Raw genomic sequence first — 18,444 nt, 5'->3', positions numbered from 1 at the left:
GGCTGCAGATGGTGTGTTACAGTTGTTGCTTGCTGGAGGGTTCTGCTCAGGGTCAGCAGGGAAGACAAAATGAAACATACAACTACCTATAATGGCAGACAGCGTATGGGGGACTGCTCATGCTAGGCCTTCCCATTTGTATTTATGTTCCCGGCTAAAGTTCTGCTTCTTCAGAGCTGGTCTTCAAATGTGTGAGATTAGACATGGGCTGCAGAAGACAGGTGGAAGTACTTTTGCTTGATTTTTAGTTTTAGCAAAGAATTTCTAAGAGGGAAGAACCAGCTGGAGTCTCTATGGAGGCTACATTCAAGTTGAACAAGGTTTGTATCTAGAATATAAAGGCCTCTCGGAAGCAAAGGCTGGGGTGAAGGGAGGACACCCATCAACATTTCTGACTTTTGGTAATGCTGGCTTGGAAGCATGGTGAGCAGTTATTGTTCATGGTATGGGTGATGTGGCTGGCCTCCAGCAGACAACCAGAGGAAGGAGTTTGTGCTGCAGAACAATACCAGATGTAGGAGATAACAGCTAAGTGTTAACAGCAATGATAAGAACTGGCTGAAATGTCAGGAGATCATGAGTTTCCCTCTGAGAGTCTGTTGGACCTTAAGATGATAATGAGGCTTATCTTCCCACATAAAGGGTCCTCTGGCTTGTCCTGTCTCACTTGAAAGGTGTGGCAGACCAACAATGATACAGACTGGGAAGAAACAGAAGGCTTTATGGTACAGCAAAGGAAATTCTAAAGTTATGTAAAAGAAATGAACGGAATGAAATTCCTGACACTTCAATAGCAGGAAGAAAACCTCTTACGAAGGCCTGTCTGAATGTATTTTGCCAAGATTGTGACCTCTGGCCAACACTGCTGATAAAGATGTTCCTCCTGCAGTATTTCTTGTCCCTCCTATCTGAAGGTCTCCAGATAAAGCTGTGAACAGACTAAAATTTTTGAAGACAGACTTTGCTCTAATCTGTTACACGCAGGTAGCAACAACAAGCACTGTCTCAGCACAAGGCCACTGCAGAACAGCATTAGTGAAAGGAAATTAAGGGAATTTGCAGATCTCCAAGACATATTGCTAGAGGGATGTTGCATTTCTCCCTGGAACTTTGATCAAAATCTCAAAATTCACTCCTTAAAGAAGTTTAGTAGACTTCCTAGAGAGTTAAGGCCTCCTCGACTTGAGGCCTAACTGCTTAGGGAACAGCAAGTGAAGTCATAGTATAAGAAAAATATTTTCAACGTACATGCTGACAGAAACTATGAGTTCATGTACAATTTTGAATATTCAGGAAAATAAGAACTGTGTGTTAGGAGTAAAAATGCAGAAAGCCTAGCCTAAAGGCTACACCTCAATAACCTAATCAGGGCCATGGTATGGATCCAAGTACTGCCATGCTATTATCCTCAGCAGTAAATTGTTAGCTAGCATGTTCCCTTTCACTTCCTTAGCATGTATCAACTAGTGAGTGCTCAGAAACATTTTGGGGATCTATAGACTGGGAAAAAATGTCTCCAGTTTCAGTACCTTGTGTATCCTAGGATACTGACAACGTGTACTCTATTCATAACTCTAACTCACAACAAGCATTTGGATGTGGTTTCTACTGGATGATAAGAGAGACAATGGTTAGCATCTGAAGACTATGTAGCAGGGAAAGGCTTACTACAAGAAGAAAAATGGTTGTTTACCCTTGAGTTTGTTGCCTTCAGTGAGGAGCACTGAAAGAGCATATATATTAACAAAATGCTGCTGGCATCAATATGGACAATCACAGACTCTGCAAAATGTCAACAAAAGGCAGTTCTCTGAGGGGGCTCTGTAGAGGCTGTAAGAGGAGAGGCCAGAAGGCTGTATTTCATACAACTCAGGAGGGTATGTTGTACAGAACTGGAGAGTAGGAGAAACAGCTGATAGTCTCCCACATTTTAGACAAGCTGTTCTGAACACAGTTCACAAAATTCTTTATGCAGTCCATCTGTGGACTGAACAAAACTCTCCAGAAATTTCAACAGCCAAGTATGCACCAGAAAACGTCAGCATGACTGTGGTCTGAATGCCCAGGAGCTCCAGATCCAGCAGCAGCAGGTGGAGTCTGCAACCTCTATGGAGTCAAACACACTCAAATGATTGCTGCAAATCTTAGGCTCCAGAGAAAAAGGAAATATTTTCTTATTAGTGATCATCTCATCCAAATATGCACAAGCAGCACTACAGTTATGAGGACTGCAAAACAGTTAAACTCAGTAGTAAGGTGGAAACAGAGAGAGATTTTGCTAAACTTCAGTATGTCTCCTTCTGGAAAAGTATGTATCAATATTGAAAAATTAAGGGCATATGAATGACTACCTGTCATTCTCAGATGGGAAGCAGAAAGAATGAATCAGGCCCTTACAAAATATGAACACTCTGTAGACAGCAAATGTGAGATAGGTGGTTCCCATCTTTTACTTACAAATCAGAAAGTCCTCTACTCTCAAAGGAAATTTTTGCCACTGAGTTGTTGCAGGTGGGTTGACCTTGTGGCTGACAAATTTAATGGCAGAGATGACAAAGGAATAAAGTTTGGTTCCTCATGAAAGTCATAAGTTTGGAGAGAATTATCAACAGAAAACCTGTATTACATGTTAGCAAGAAAGGTAACCTGATAAAACAAGTAAACTCAGCATGCTATCTAGAGACTGAAAGTAAGGTTCTGTTTTTACCCACAAATAGAATGGATTACTTGTCCTTTAGAAAAGTTATTTGCAGCAAGCTGTCAACTTGAGCCTCTCAGTGAGATAAGAAAGATGAAGATCTTCAATACTGATTCAATTAAGAAAAAAAAAAAGATAAAACAAAACAGGGTGTTAGCCTGGATCATACTTTTTGAATCAGCAAAACACATCTGATGAAGCACAGATTTTGTTTAAAAAGCCTTGGGGGAAGCAGAAACCTGTTTGAAAGAGTGGGGGACTTGACAATAAATGAAGCTAGCAGAGTTGGATTCCTTTTTCAGCAATTCTGCGAAGTTAATTCTAGTTAGGTCTAGATAGGTTAACAGGTTTGCAGCAGGCAGATGACACTGCAGGGCCCCAAAGAATCATAATGGATCTAAAAGGAAATGTTTCCTAAGGTAGAGCAGAAAAGGAGTTTTGGTGCAACAAGTGCGTTATCTAGTACCATGTCCAGGCACCAGGAAATGCTTGTATAGAAAAATGGAAAATTGATACAACAGTTTTGGAAGAAGAATCCCAATGTCCCCAGTTACCAGATGGGAAATGGATACCAGACATGTTTAAAGATCTTATCAGAGTTTGGTGAGTTATTAGCAGATTTCTCTGAAAAAGGAATCCAAATATAAGACAACTTTTAGCTTACCCAGGATTTTACCAATTCATTAGTGTGTCTTTTGGCATATGTAGACTGTAATCATAGAGTCAGTAATTAAACTGCAGTCCAGACTACTTTTATATAATGTAAGGAAGAAGTGGAACTTACAGATCTAGTCTTTCTACTATGGAGGAAAAAATATCCATTAGGAGTCTCCCCCACTGAGAAAGTAGAAATTGGTAATTTGAAGAATACAGTTATGACAAGAAATTTTACACAATCTTGTACTCAAAGCTCATCATATGGTGCTTCTGCATGAACAGCAAGTTGACAAAAATCAATGTTAGGTAGAGCTCCAAAAATATTAATAAGACACTCCTTGAACAAGGAGGGCAAGGAAAATAATTCAAGCTACATCCAAACTCTTGGGCTAGAAATTAATGCTTCAGTCCAGCAGTTCAAATGATGAAAATGTTCTCTACAATTAAACTATGGTTAGGGTTTCTGGTGAGGTACTCAAGTTTCACTTATGATAAGGGTTTTTAAGAATTTCAAGGCAGGAATTTGACACACCTGCAGTAAGATTTCAGGAAAGCAAAGGAGATAGAGTGCTTTTTTTAAAATATAAAGAAAAGTGAAATGTAGATGATCTAAAGACCTAAAATGATCCTTTCACAAGATGAAACTCTTTTTATCTCCACACAAAATTACAGTTGATTCTATTGCATGTGTATATAAGCATGTAAACTGCCATATTGGTTTTCAGGGAAATGTCTTTGAACACAGCTGTCATGGCTGACCTGAAAACCAGACCACACAGAAAATGAAGGTGAAGTGGGAAATGTGGTGAAGAAGGCAACAGCAACGTCAGAAGCCAAGAGCAGCTGACACAGGGAAATTACTCCCAATAAAAGCGGGAAAGATCACAATGAAATTCATGACAAAATTTTACTCCAGGTCAGTGCCAGTCCCTGAGCAAAATTTTAATAATCCAGCCTGTTCTTAGTTCTTAACACAGAACAAAATGTAGACATAACATTATATGAGCCAAAAAATTCTCTCTAGTTTCTCTTCAGACATATTTGTCAATTATTTGAGTGGAAAATCAGAGGCACACGTATTTCAAACAAGAGTATATGTGCTCATTCCACTACCACTGAAATAGCTGTCGTAGTTCCAAAGCTACAGAAGACACAGCACACACGTATGCATAGCTTCAGAACTGGCAAAGATTTATTACCTGGTTTTCCTGTCTATACGTAATGCTGTTTCCAAACATAAAGAGAACAGCAGTACCAGAGAAATATTTAAGGTACACATGCCAGCTGAAACCTTTTCACTTTTGTCCTTAATTATTTCACAATTTTGAATGTACTAGTAATGTAGTCTTTTGCTCAAATGAAGTCATTTGCAGAGGTGATCTGAGCCAGCATATTGTCCACTGAAGAGTCCGTAAAGATATCTAGCATTCAGAGGCAGCTAGGACATACTTAAAGCTTGTTGGAGGGTTCTTTTTTAAATAAACCTTGCTCTCCAAAGGCATTTTTATATATCAGAAATAGTTCCTCAACACAGGGGTATACTCCCAGAAAAGAAGCAGAAATCAAACTGGCACCCAGCCAAAAATATATAAAACAACAGAAGAACATATACTCCCCTGAATATATATGTTCAGGGGAAACCACATGATTCTAGCACATCACACAACGTGAGCTCTGGAGAGGATGTCAATTCTGTCATAGCTGGGAGGAACACTAAAAATACAGATCCACATCACCCTCTCCTAGCAAACCAGCAAGATATACCTCTGGATGGGGCTCATAAGGTTCCCTGTTAGAAGCTCATCACACTGCTCCACTGATACAGAACAAACAGGACTGCCCTTCTGCAGAGGCATGGAATGCCTCCACCAGCAGTTTTTCGCTTAAACTGTACTCATACAACCTAAAACCCAGAGGTAAAAGACCCCTCTACGTTCTTTGCATTGGAGGACATTACAAAGACTTCCAACTGAAGAAGCACATACCTGCACTTGTAGATCCAATTCCTGCAGTAAGCACAGACCGCGGTGTAATCTTTACTGCATACTTGAGAAACTGAGATTTCCCCGTTCCTGGGTCTCCAACTAACAGAAGATGCGATTCACCTTGGAGGAAAACATTGATATAGAGGTAGATAGTACATATACATACAAAAATATATGCAAAATGCTCTGAGTTAAATAGTACTTCTAAGTTCTTCATCTCACATTTAGCACTACGCATACCGAATTATATGTTGTAATGTTTAAGACTGTACTGTTTACAGGGTCTGATCAATATATCATTCAATAAAATCATACAGTCATACTGTTGTACCCAAACCAAATACTTATAATGAATTATTTTAAAAATAAAAGCAGGTATTTGACAAAATTTCCACAATGCAAGTTCTTACATCTTAGAGTACTCCTTCCTTAGACTCAGCTCACTCTTTAACGTGAAACAAAAGGATTCAGTTACTTAAATTACTGCAAAAGGACCTAATGAAATCATCAGGTTGTTTTTCTTAAACAATATTGTTATTATCACCAACAGTTATACAATTCAGTGAATCCAAAACTGTGTAATTACATACATAAATTATTTGGATGCTCCAATCCCAGTGAAGCGAGACTGTCATCCACAAAACATTATTACAACTTCAATTCAAACTATAATTTTATCTTGTTGCTGGAGCACACAGAAGATCCCGTATTTGTATACACACTCATATTACTTTAGAATTATTATGACCTACATAGATTACGACCTGTGTACCACCTGGCACATGGCATATTTGCCATCTAATAACAACAGAAGGAGAATCAGCAGGTGGACAACTTACAGTAACAGATCTAAGTGAGAAGTGCTGACAATCACAGATGGAAAAGTCTGGCATTAGAAAGTAAATTGAATCCTTTAAATTTTCCTTTCACTACAGTGATGTGTATTAAGAAATTATTAATATTCCATCCTTTGATGCCAGATACCACTGGGAATATTATACTAGAAATAATTTCAAAACATTACTTATACAATAAAAAGTGAAGTTAATGTTTGATCTAAAGAAATTGCCATTAATATTCCAGCTAATGGAATCTTGAACGCAAGTTTTTACCTGATTTTATTTGGGAAAAATTAAAATAAGAAAAGGAAGTCCAGTCATCCTCTTTATTTTCTGTTTCTGTAACAGCAACTAAGTCGTAGCTTGCCCACTGCCAAATGGGTTCAGGCTTCTCCTGTTTGTTGCCTCTGTTGTGTGCATTGGTGTAGATGCATTTCAGCTGTGCCCCTTGCCTCACCCCTGATCTCGTTATCGTTCCCCTAGGCTCATCTCTAGCAGCCCTCTCCACAAGCCCTGCCAGCTCCTGGGCAAGGATCCATTTCCCCCTTTGAGACAGGTGGGACCCATCAGCAGACCTCAGGCCAGCTGCTGAGTAGACCACCCCACGATCAAAGAACCAAAATTCTTGTGTTTGCACCAGCCTCTCAGCCATGTCTTTATAAGATGGGTTTTCCTGCCCCTCTCAGCGTCCTTCCCTGCTACTGAAGAAGTAGAGGAAAATACTACCTGTATGCCTGCTCCATTAACTAAGTGCTCCAGTCCCCTGAAGTCAATTTGATAATCCTCAGGCTTCTGTCAGCGACCTCATTGCTGCTGGCCTGAACTATTAATAAAGGGTAATAATCAGAGAGGTGGATCAGACTGGGGAGTTTTCCAGAAATATCCCTGACCCAGGACCCAGAGAGGCAGCACACCTCCCTACGGGAAGGGTCAGGCTGACACGTAGGGCCCTCCATTCCTTTCAGAAGGGAGTTGCTGATGACAATCACCCATCTTTTTCCTTCCTGGTGGAGGCAGTCTTGAGGTGTGGAGTTGACTGCTTCACCCTAGACAACCTTGCAGGTAGACCTCCCACTGCATCTTCACTCACCTCTCCCTCCGGTTCCAAGGCCTCAAACCTATTATGTAAAGGTACCTGGGAAACTGAGGTAGGTCAGGATGGGGGTTGACTCCAGCAACACCTTTGACACTGTCTCCCACAGTGTTCTCCTGCAGAAGCTGGCAGCCCGTGGCTTGGACAGGTACACTCTTTGCTGGGTAAAGAACTGGCTGGAAGCCCAGGCCCAGAGAGTGGTGGTGAATGGAGTTAAATCCACCTGGTGACCAGACACAAGTGGTGTTCTCCAGGGGTCAGTGCTGGGGCCTGTCCTCTTCAATATCTTTATTGATGACCTGGATGAGGGCATTGAGTGCATCCTCAGTCAGTTTGCAGATGACACCAAGTCGGCTGGAAGTGTCAATCTGCCTGGCGGTAGCAAGGTCCTATAGAGGGATCTGGATAGGCTAGATTGCTGGGATGAGGCCAGTGGGATGAAGTTCCAGAAGACCAAGTGGCACGTCCTGTACTTTGACCACAACAACCCCAGGCAGCGCTACAGGCTTGGGGCAGAATGGCTGAAGGACTATGTAGAGGAAATGGACATGGGGATATTGATCGATGCTCGGCTGAACATGAGCCAGCAGTGTGCCCAGGTGGCCAAGAAGGCCAATGGCATCCTGGCTTGTACCAGAAATACTGTTGCTAGCAGGAGCAAGGAAGTAATCGTACCTCTCAGCACTACTGAGGTCACACCTCGAGTACTGTGTTCAGTTTTGGGCCCCACACTGCAAAAAAGACATTGAGTGTCTGGAGTGCGTCCAGAGAAGGACAACTAAGGAGCACAGGCCTTATGAGAAGCGGATGAAGGAGCTGGGATCTTGTCACTTTTTGCAACTACCTGGAAAGAGGTTGTAGTGAGCTGGGGGTCGGCCTCTTCTCTCCTGTAACTAGTGACAGTACTAGAGGGAATCACTCAAGTTGCACCAAGGGAGATTCAGGCTGGACGTTAGGAAATGCTGCTTCTCTGAAAGAACGGTAAGGTGATGGAATGGACTGCCCAGGGAGGTGGTGGAATCACTGACCCTGGAGATGTTCAAGGAATGTTTAGATGTTGTGTTGAGGGACATGGTTTAGTAAGAACTATTCGTGATAGGTGGACAGTTGGACTGGATGATCTTGGAGGTCTTCTCCAACCTTGGTGACCCTACAATTCTATGATATATCTGAGATTCTGGAATAATATTCAGCATTAATAAAATATAGCTCTCAGTCACAGAAATGGGATTATTATGCTTCTGAAACCTTACTAATTTGGGAAGAAGGAGGAATATGGGTGAAAACAGCAATGGGAGCAATTGTTAGTACACAAGACACTATCAGAGACAATACTAACCTCTGATTCGAGTTCCAGTAGCATCAATCCTCTGCACACCACCAGCAAGCACCATGGCTACAGCCAACTTCACCAGGTACAATCCAAACACTTGAGGGCATAAACTAGCCAAAATTTCATTCCTCCCTAGAACGTGAGCAGAAAGTGGCACTCAGCACTGCCCTAGGAGTAAAACTTCATTACTCATGGATATGTATATTTCTGCACTGACAAAAAAAAAAATTGGGCCTGCTTTTCTTTCTTTCCTTCTGTCTTTTTCATTTTTTAAATGAAACTCAAATGATTGTTTGATCCTAATGTTCTTAATTTTAAAGAAGTTAAATCTTCCATTGTCACAGGCAGTAATGCCAATCCTGTCCAAGTTTAAGGAATAGATGGATGATCTGGGAAAAGGCACTAAAAAAATGCCATCACACAACTACTTTCGTTTCACATAAAAGTGTAGAGGAGAAATAAACTTTTTTTTCCACACTTCAAAGTACCTCCTTGAAAACTGGTGTATTGTACATTTAAGAAAAATAAGAAAACATGTCTCCATGCAGGCATAACACAGCTCATTTTCTCATCATCTTCACTCTACTTCTTCTGTGTGTTCCTCCTCCTTTCCATAGTCTCACAGAGCAAAGCAGCACTTCCATCTGCTATGATAATTTTGTTGGCTTACCCTTTGAGATTCTGATACCAACAGCATGCAAGGGATCGCAGGATTAATGTCATATATTAATTCCACTGCTAGGGCACATAAAACAAAGCAACCAATTTTGAGTTCCTAACATAATGGTTTAAATTTGGTACTGGCAAAATAAGTAGGCACCTCACAATGACTTGAGGCATATGTGTTTCTTGTGGAGGTCTTTTGAGAGAGTTAACACATTTTTGTCCAAAAATGAAAAAAAAATTATAATTTTGGTCAGGCTCATCATAACTCAAGATTTAACTCCATAGTTGCCTCTATTTGACTTAAGATTCATCTGCCTTGTCAGTGATGAACAGCTCAGCAGTTCTGCTTCTTCTTAGACAGTACCCAGAAAAAGTAGTCACCTGTCTAAGTTCTCTTACTGGCCTGCCATGGCAGCTTTCTCAGGACATACCTAGTACACAGCATCAGGAACTAACATGAAATGTAGTACTGGCTACCATTCTCACTTGAAAAACAGTAAACATACACATACAACCTGTTCTGAAATGGTCTGCACAGTAGACTCATCAGGTTTGATCTCTGCCTTCACCAGAGAGGATACTGATTCACAAAAACAGCCTGAAAGGAACATCTCGGACAGTCAGGATTCCTCTAATTTCCTTCCCAATTTTCTTGTAGCCACTTCACACCTATTTAATTCTGAATTGCTAATACTACATAAAACCACATTGCAAGCTTCCAAAAATCATCTTGAGAATGAAAGACGACCGTGGACCTTCAAAGTGGATCCTGAATTACATTCCAAACAGTTTCACAACGGAGTGGTAACAATTGTTCTCACTCCAAATAGTTGGAGGCTAGCAATTAAACTACTTTCTAGGAAACGCAATTCTGAAGAATGTTTGCCATTGATGTAATCTCTGATTTCTCACATGAGCAATCTGATTTTTAAGGGAAACATTGACACCTACCCTTCTTCCATTTGTCTTTCAAGGAGAAAGACCAAGTTCAAGGTTTTAAAAGATGGTGCTATTTTGAGACAGTTCAGTGACATAGATCCCAGTGTCACTGGGATTTACGTCACTGGAAAGGAATGGAGCTCAGGGCACAACTGGTAATTGCTAGGTGGCAGACTGTAGACTAGTGTAAAATTAGGAGCCAGCATGCTAAACACTTTGGCTTTTGGAAGCCACTGTCAAATCAGAGAGTCTCTCTGTACGTAATATGAGGCTCCACAGCACTTAAATTCATGGGGCTATACACTTCAGAGTAAGGTTAAAGATGGCATACGCTAAGCTGCTTGACAATTATTCAGAGCCTAAGTTAGGATGCAGAGACAATGAGACATCTAGCCCCAGAGTCAACAGATATGTTACTCAACAGCTAAGTATATCTGCTCTACATTACTTCTAATGGGTATGCTTCTTCTTTCATGTTTATAAAGCACCGATTTTTTTTTCCCTCTTTTCATTTCTTGCTAATAAACGTTCCAGGAAACACTTGACTAGAAACCTCAAAAGAAGAAAGATCAATGAAAGATGTTTGGTACTATTTTAAAATAAGTATTTCATATTCCGCTACTGGAAAAAAATGTAGTTTTGGAGGCACTGGTGGTGGGAATATACGTGGGAATTTATGCTCAGTCATTGTACCGTCACTGCTGATTTCATCTACTTTAAAGCTTTCAAGTACTAACCTGCTAAGGGATTATTTCTATGCTTTTCCCAGAAGTCTTCAAATTCCTTGCGGACCTCTTCATCAATTGTAACACCTGCTAGCTGCTCGTTATTTACTTTAACGTAGTTGGCTTTCAAAACAAGCTCCAAGTCACAGCGTGCATCCTGATGGAAAGGTTTCCATCTCTGCATTACCACTCCATACACTGTGATGTCATCTCCTGTGGGTAACAACAAAGATTGGTTAAAAAAAAAAGAGAAAAAAAGATAAAGTCTATTATGATTGACAAATATGCAGCTGTGTCCACTGTAATGGATAATAGAATAGTTTAGACCACGTGTTACAGAGTTAAAAAGAAAACCAACAAAAAAAAATACAGAAAAACAAAGCAGCAATAAAAAACAATCCTGCAGTTTTTAAGTCTGAAACAAACATCATCTAAATTCCTTCTGTCTGTAGTAGGAAGCTACTATGTCCTTCTGCTTCTAAATTCTTTAAGTTATACCTACCTGTGTTTCCTCTTTTCTAAAAGAGCAAACACTTACTTAACCTTTGATGACTTCTGTGAAGAATACCAGCACCACACATGAACCTTCTGGCTACAGTGTTCTCTGACAGTACAACCAATAACGAGCACTGAATTTCTTGTAGGGATACAACTAAGAAGTTTTAGTCCATTCTTACTCACCCTCTCACCAACTAGCTTCCTTTTTGGAAGACAAACAGCTTTTTCTGTCTGCAGCATCCTTTAGCTATGTTAGTTTGCACAGTGTTCCAGACCTACAGATGGACATCACACTGCAGGTATGGCCCAATCCATTTCGTCAAGAGGCCTGGGGTTCTTGCGCTAACAAGCTTAACATACTTTCAGTGCATCACAACATGATACTTATCGAAACTGATCTGCCAAATAACCAAGTTGTAGCATGTGGATATACAGTGCTTTCTAGATCAGTCTTCAACTGCCATGCTAACTTCTAAGCTGAAACAACAACGTGACAGATAAACATATCTCATCAAAAAAACCCTCAGTGCTGACAGACTGCTCGGCAGAGATCTCAAATGAAAGAGTAAAAACACTCATGGTACAATTATATGTAACGTACGCTATATCCTCACCAGATTTGCAACTGTCCACTAAGTCATCTTCCAGAACAACCACCATGCAACGAGGGATGCTTCCGACAGACAGTCTTTGAACCTAGGAGACAGGAAGGAATAGCACTTATTAAGAATAGCACCTTTCAAATGTCATTTATTGCTGCTTTGGCTTAAAGACCTTTTATCCCCTCCTGGAACTGAGGTCAATCCTTGCTTTTTCTCATAGAACTTATATGGTAAACACATTACTGCTGTCAAGAGTTTAAACATGGAAATTTGATGTTGATAGTAATGGAAACAGACCTGGGTATTAAATTAGCTGAAGGTGCTCAATCCTGGGAGGTGCTGAGTAACTTTGGTGTCTTGCTGAAAAAACCTCACTGAGAGATGTCATTTGAAATAACTGATTTTTATTGCTGTTGTTAAAATTTGAGATATTTTTCAGGCACTTATTCAATAAGTAAAATTTATTTGGAGTCCTGAAGCATGCCCATGGGTTAGATAACCCTTCACTGAACTATATACTGAAAGATTATTCTCTACATTTTTCTTCTATATTGATAAAATTTGACATATTGAGATTTAATTTACACCTAGGTGTTGAGAATTAAATTTGCACATGACCAGATGCATGTGTATCAACAAATGTGCCACTAACCACTGAAAATCTTTCTCTTTCCTTTTCTCTAGGGTAAAGTACGCAGACTTGTCATGGACTATTTCCAAAGAGAAATCTTTCCATTTACAATTGAAGCTTGCATTAGTTGTTAAAATATCCACTGCACAAGAACAAGAATCAGAAGTACCTCTCCATTTTGCAGCACAGGATTTTATATACTAGAACTCCAGATTTACTCACTGTCTCATGCCTAGAAAGGGTAATTCACACTTGTATAGTATCTAAATGGCCACAGGCAGTTCACATCACTGTCAGCACTGGTGGAACATGCAGTTACTCGCAGCACTAAATAGGAAATGAGCGAAACTCATTCTTGGTTTAACTCTACTGTGTTTAATAAGCTCACATTCCTTTCCCATCACAGAGATCTTTGTGTCATATAGTAAAACAAACAAAAATGTTACAGAAACTATGTCAGAAATAACCATGCAACATAGGGTTTATTTCCAATAAATAGTTTGATTCCACCCCCCCCCCTTTTTTTTTTTTTTGCTATTCTGAATTTTGAAATGTATGATTTCTATTTCGGACCTTTGTTTTCATACATGTAACACACACACTATGTAGATTAGCACCAGTATTTATAAAATCAAAAGTCTGAAATAACTGAAGAGAACTTTAAAAGGATTTATGAAGGTATAAACATAGGAACATCGGCTACAATGTACTCTGCTTATCCTCAATTTTCATACATTGTAGCTTTTCCTGTGCCTGTTTTGTCTTACATGCTACTGTAAAAAGAGCCCTGATTGTTTGTCACTTCTCCAGCTTAACTGTCCTTGAGGCCATTCACTCAGGACTGACTTCAGAAAACAAATGCCAATTCTGTGAGGATCACATTTTCAGTAACTGTTGATATGATTGTTGATAGAAGGAAGACAACATTTACAGATAGCATATACTGACCATACTGCACCCCTACAGCTGACCTTGGCTACCACTGAGCTAGCTTTATTCCTTAGAAATAGCATACATCAACACCACGTTCAGTCAGCGCTTAGAGGAACAACACACATAGTGATAGACGGATTCAGCTCTGAAGTTTGATCTGTATACTAACCTTCAGTGTTTCATATGATCTTCAATATAATAAGTACCTAATCATGGAAGTCTAGTCAACATGTGCCTATGTTTTTTAACTCTCTGACTGCAAATCTCTGAGAGGTGGGTTCTCTGACTTCTTGTAAGCTGATTAGCCCTCTCTTTTAAATAACAACCTGTAAAACTTTTCCACTTATCTTAGCATGCAGAAGTTCTACATGAAAACAGGACAAACTTAACTCAGAAATACAGTTTTGCTAAAATTAGTGGAGATGTCTTATTCCAGCATGAAATTAAGCCCCCAAATACCTTCCTGCTAAAGTTCATTATTTTGATATTTGAGACATCTACACCGTGATACCCTCCCCCTTTCTCAAGTTTTTTTTTCACCTGCTCCTGAATTTTGATTTCCTGATAGTCTCTGCAGCTGGAAGGGGAGGAGGATGTTCCAGAGAGGCAAGTGAACTTGGTTGAGTTGCAGCCCTCTTCATTCAGGCAGGCTGATGGACGGCAGAAAGCATAGTACTGCTCAAAGTCAGCCTTAGCCACAAATACGTGTTTGCACTTATTGCAGATGTAGCTCCGCTCAAATTCCAGCACTTTCACCAGACTGGTACGGATGACAGTCCCAGTGACAGACAAGAAGTGACCCACATCCCTGGTCTTAGGAATGTGCTCTCGAGTCAGCTCCGGGCAAATGGGCAAACCTGTTAAATCAAAGTATGTGCAGCATGAGACCACGTGCATGAAATTACTTGCAGTGCAATTAAACAGAGAGACTAGGAAACACATCTGACCTATTAACACTAGCTATAGCTATTCTGTAAATATAATTCAACAATTCATCTGTCGCAGCATACGTGGGATTAATCGGTCTTCAACAGTGAAAAGCATCAGATGCTGATCACAATCAGAAAATATGGCCATTTTAGTCTCCTTTGTCAACGGCTCAGTAGTCACAAGCAGTTTCCATTCATGAAAAAAGATGCTGATCTTCTCAGATCTATCAATTCAAATGATCTGCCAATGTCCTTGATTCTGAACACAGTTCTCAACTGTGGTTCAGAATTATTCCCAGGGTAAAAAAAAAAACACAGTTCTGCATCTTGTGGGAATTCTCAAGTCTAAACAAATTCTAAAGTCACAGTACATGAGTATTTGACCTTAAATCCACCAGTAAATCTGAAGGACACAGAAGATGTCAGAAATAGAATGTCAGAATAGATGTCAGAATAGAAAAGGATTAACAACACAACCAGAATGAAGTCACTTTTCTGCTCACGTAAGTGGTGACAAAATTTCTGTGGTGCTTCTCTCCTTTAACTCCACCCCAACAGCCAGCTGTGGTGCATGGATCCCATTGCTGTGTTCATCGATATGAGCACCACAGCAGCACAGCTGCAGAAAGCCTGAGGAAGATCAGTCTCACTCAACTGCCTGCAAAGTCTTTATAAAAATGACTGGCCTCCAGAATGCATTGCCTCTTCAGAAGTTATTTTACAAGAAACTGTAGGACTTAGTAAATATCAATTTAAACAAATTATTTGAAAATAATTTCTTATAGTTTTACTTCTGAAACAAAGTCAGAAAATGGGGATGTAAATAATAAATCAGCTGGAAAATGATTTTTCTAAGGGGACCAACACTATTTCACAGGTCAAATCTGCTCAGTAGCTTTGGCTGTTAAGGAAAAGGCAGAATGTCCTTATTTCAGTATTTCCCAAATAAAATCTTTTGTTTCAGACACGTTGAAACATTCTGCTTTGATGCTTTTAAGCAAAGTGTTTGACTTTTTGCTTCTGTTTAAAGAAAATATTATTAAACACTAAGCTCATTATAGTTGAATTAAGGAAGTAATCTGGAAAAGAAATGAACTATTATGTAGAAATGGAAACAAAGTAATTTTCTGGTTGACTGTAACAAAACCATGTATTGCCTCTTCCAAACCTGGCACAAATTCTTACTCTCCTACAGGTTTCTGTTTTTGTTGAGTTTAGTCAATAGGAAATAAAAATCAAAATCCAGTGTTTCTCAGCTTACACCAGAGAGAGCTGCAGCCCTGCTGGCAGGATATGTGCTATGATCATCCCAGTGAATAGCAAAAAGACAGGAGGCAGGACAGGGGAAAAGGGAGCTTTCGCACTGATTATATCAGACTGCTTGACAAACTATTTGAGTGTGTGCCTCTTTGAATAAGCCTTTGTGTATTAGTAATAACATGTAAAACTGAACTACCAGCAGCAGCATGGCTACCAACAACTGACATGAGTGCTCAGGCTAATGGTAAGGAAAAATCCTCTAATGGATTTGCATCAAGAAGAGCAGTGGCACAATTAAATTCATACATTGCTAAAATTCAGATAATTGCACCTTCTTCCCTCCTGAGGGAAGGAGGGGTAACCACCCATTGTCAACCACTGCCTATTCACACCGCCCGCATCCTTCTCTGAGCTCCTTAGGTATCCTGTCCACATCAACACAAGCGTGACAAGACTGCATTCTTATCCCTAACATAAACCAAACCTCTCTCCCTCACTCCAGCTCAAGCCTGCAAATGCATCCTAGAACACTGCAAATAAAGTTTTCATTTGCTCCTAGTTTTATTAGTGCACTGAACATTCAATATTCTGTACAAGGTAGAGGCCATCCTTGTACATCACGTAGTCAGCAGTTGTACATCAACTGCATGACATCTAAGCAGGTAGCAAACTGTTGTGGGCTTTTTTTCCTAAAATCACGGACAAAATGCATTATGAGAGCCACAAGGGTTGGTTGGAAGGGACCTTTAAAGACCTTCTAGTGCCAAATCCTCTGCCATGGGCAGCAACTTCTTGCACTAGATCAGGTTGTACAAAGCCTCAGCCAACCTGATTTTGACCACTCCAGATGGTGAGGCATCTACCACTCCTCTGGACAATGTGTTCCAGTGTCTCACCAACGTCAACATAAACACTTTCTTTCTTACAGAAGACCTAAATCTGCCCTCTTTCAGTTGAAAAACATTGTCCCTTGTCCTGTCACTGCAGGCCCTGTTAAAAAGTCTCTCCCCATCTTTCTTACAAACTGCCTTTATAGACTAGAAGGCCACAATAAGGTGGCCTTATGCAGCCTGCTGGCCACACTTCTTATGCAGACCAGGTTACATTGCAAAACACATACTGCTGGCTCCTATTCAATTTTTTATCCACCACCATCCCCAAGTGCTTATATGCTCTCAATCAAGTCATCACCCAGTATACTGATATTGGGGATTGCCCTGATCCAGGTGCAGGACCCTGCTGAAGTTTCTCATGAATTCCTTCTCTCTCTAACAGTCCATCAATCAAAACGATATATTTCCAATACAGAGGCAAGAGAGGGGGATCATGTCAAAGGCCTTAAGGAAGACAAGGTAAATGACATCAACTGATCTTCCCTTGTCCACTGATGCTGGTCACTCTATCACAGAAGACCACCAGATTGTTCAGGGACAATTTACTCCCTCACGTCACTAGCAGGGATTTCACTTCTTTAATTCAAAAATATTATTCCACAAAATCTTGGTTTTACTCAAAACAGAGCGGGGACTGCCATGTGCATGCTCTCTGTGTTCAAGCTGCCAAAAGACAAATGATCATAAAGCACTCAAACATGAGGCAAGGTTGGGAAACAGTGGTCATCATCTCCTGCATTTGCAAACTGGACAGCTCCAAACAGTCACTGCCAGCAATGACAGGATGGGACCATGCCACCATCAAACCCAGTTCCCTACAACAGGTGTTTTAACTCCAGAAGCTGTGCTTCACAACTACCTCACCTCAAAGCCACTAAAGTCTTCCCAACAGTGAAGAATGATGGCATATGTACTTGTAGCGAAAAAACAATGAAATCCATTAGTAATGACCGTTCCTTCCAACAGTCCATTCCAAGAAGTAATTTTATAACTACTAGTTAAGCACAGATTTTAACTAATTCAGATAAAACTACAAGACAACTCAAACTTTGGACCCTGCCCATTTTGGAATGTGGTTGGAACTGCAAGCTAGTTCATACTATGAGGAAGTCATAGGGCAAAAACAGCTAGGAACTGTAGACCCTCCTCTAGAACTTTTAGCTAGACCTTCCAGCTGTCAGGACAAACAGCCTGAGACCAAGCACTGGTCTGAGAAGCATTTTCTCATGAGAAGACTGCGGTTTGAGTCCTGACTCTGTAACAAACCTCTAACCACTGCATACGCACCATAAGGGACATCTCCATGGCCTACGTAACTCCACTTCACATAACCTACTGCCAAGTGTCACAGCACAGGGAAAGTCAGAAAGACCAACAAGAAGTTGCCCTGCTGCCTCCCTGCCCGCCACTCACCTGAAATCCTGGCATGGAGGTTTGGCTTCATGCGGAGCTCTGGGGATGGCGTGGCGGCCTGCAGCACCGCCATGGCTGCCCGGCGTAGCGCACCGTCAAAGATGGGCAGCACCTGGCTGGGGAAGGCGTTGAAGTACTCCCCGATCTCCATGTTGGTCTCGAACAGCGTCAGGGCGTCGACGAGGACCGGATAGTGCGCCTCGTCGTCCCCCTGGCGCAGGATGCCGAGGATGTCGTCCCGGTGGTGCTGCAGCAGGTAGGACTCGAACACCTGCCCGATGAGGCTCACCTGGTCGGCGCGCAGCGCCATACCGAACCTGCCCGGACGAGCAAGGTAAAGCAGTTAAAAA

General features: G+C 40.9%; 1 protein-coding gene across 3 annotated transcripts in view; it reads right to left on the bottom strand.

The window, feature by feature from the left end:
* The window catches only part of MCM9 (minichromosome maintenance 9 homologous recombination repair factor), a 58,900-nt gene that overhangs the window by 39,895 nt on the left and 561 nt on the right, over positions 1 to 18,444 (bottom strand). For 2 of the 3 annotated variants that reach the window (NM_001398197.1, XM_040696681.2), the window contains exons 2-7: positions 18,095 to 18,411; positions 14,140 to 14,456; positions 12,048 to 12,129; positions 10,948 to 11,148; positions 8,612 to 8,737; positions 5,341 to 5,460 (exon numbers count right to left, since the gene is read on the bottom strand). In NM_001398197.1, the coding sequence (NP_001385126.1) occupies positions 5,341 to 5,460; positions 8,612 to 8,737; positions 10,948 to 11,148; positions 12,048 to 12,129; positions 14,140 to 14,456; positions 18,095 to 18,404 (1,156 nt within the window). In that variant the 5' untranslated portion in view covers positions 18,405 to 18,411. Of the gene's footprint in view, positions 1 to 5,335; positions 5,461 to 6,905; positions 7,003 to 8,611; positions 8,738 to 10,947; positions 11,149 to 12,047; positions 12,130 to 14,139; positions 14,457 to 18,094; positions 18,412 to 18,444 lie in introns of those variants that run through there. The other variant, XM_040696682.2, reaches the window with a different exon arrangement.

This window comes from Gallus gallus, chromosome 3 (genome assembly GCF_016699485.2).
Source record: "Gallus gallus isolate bGalGal1 chromosome 3, bGalGal1.mat.broiler.GRCg7b, whole genome shotgun sequence".
Lineage (NCBI taxonomy): Eukaryota > Metazoa > Chordata > Aves > Galliformes > Phasianidae > Gallus > Gallus gallus.
The sequence above is the reverse complement of the archived record's forward strand: the minus strand, read 5'-3'. Positions and strand labels throughout refer to the sequence as shown.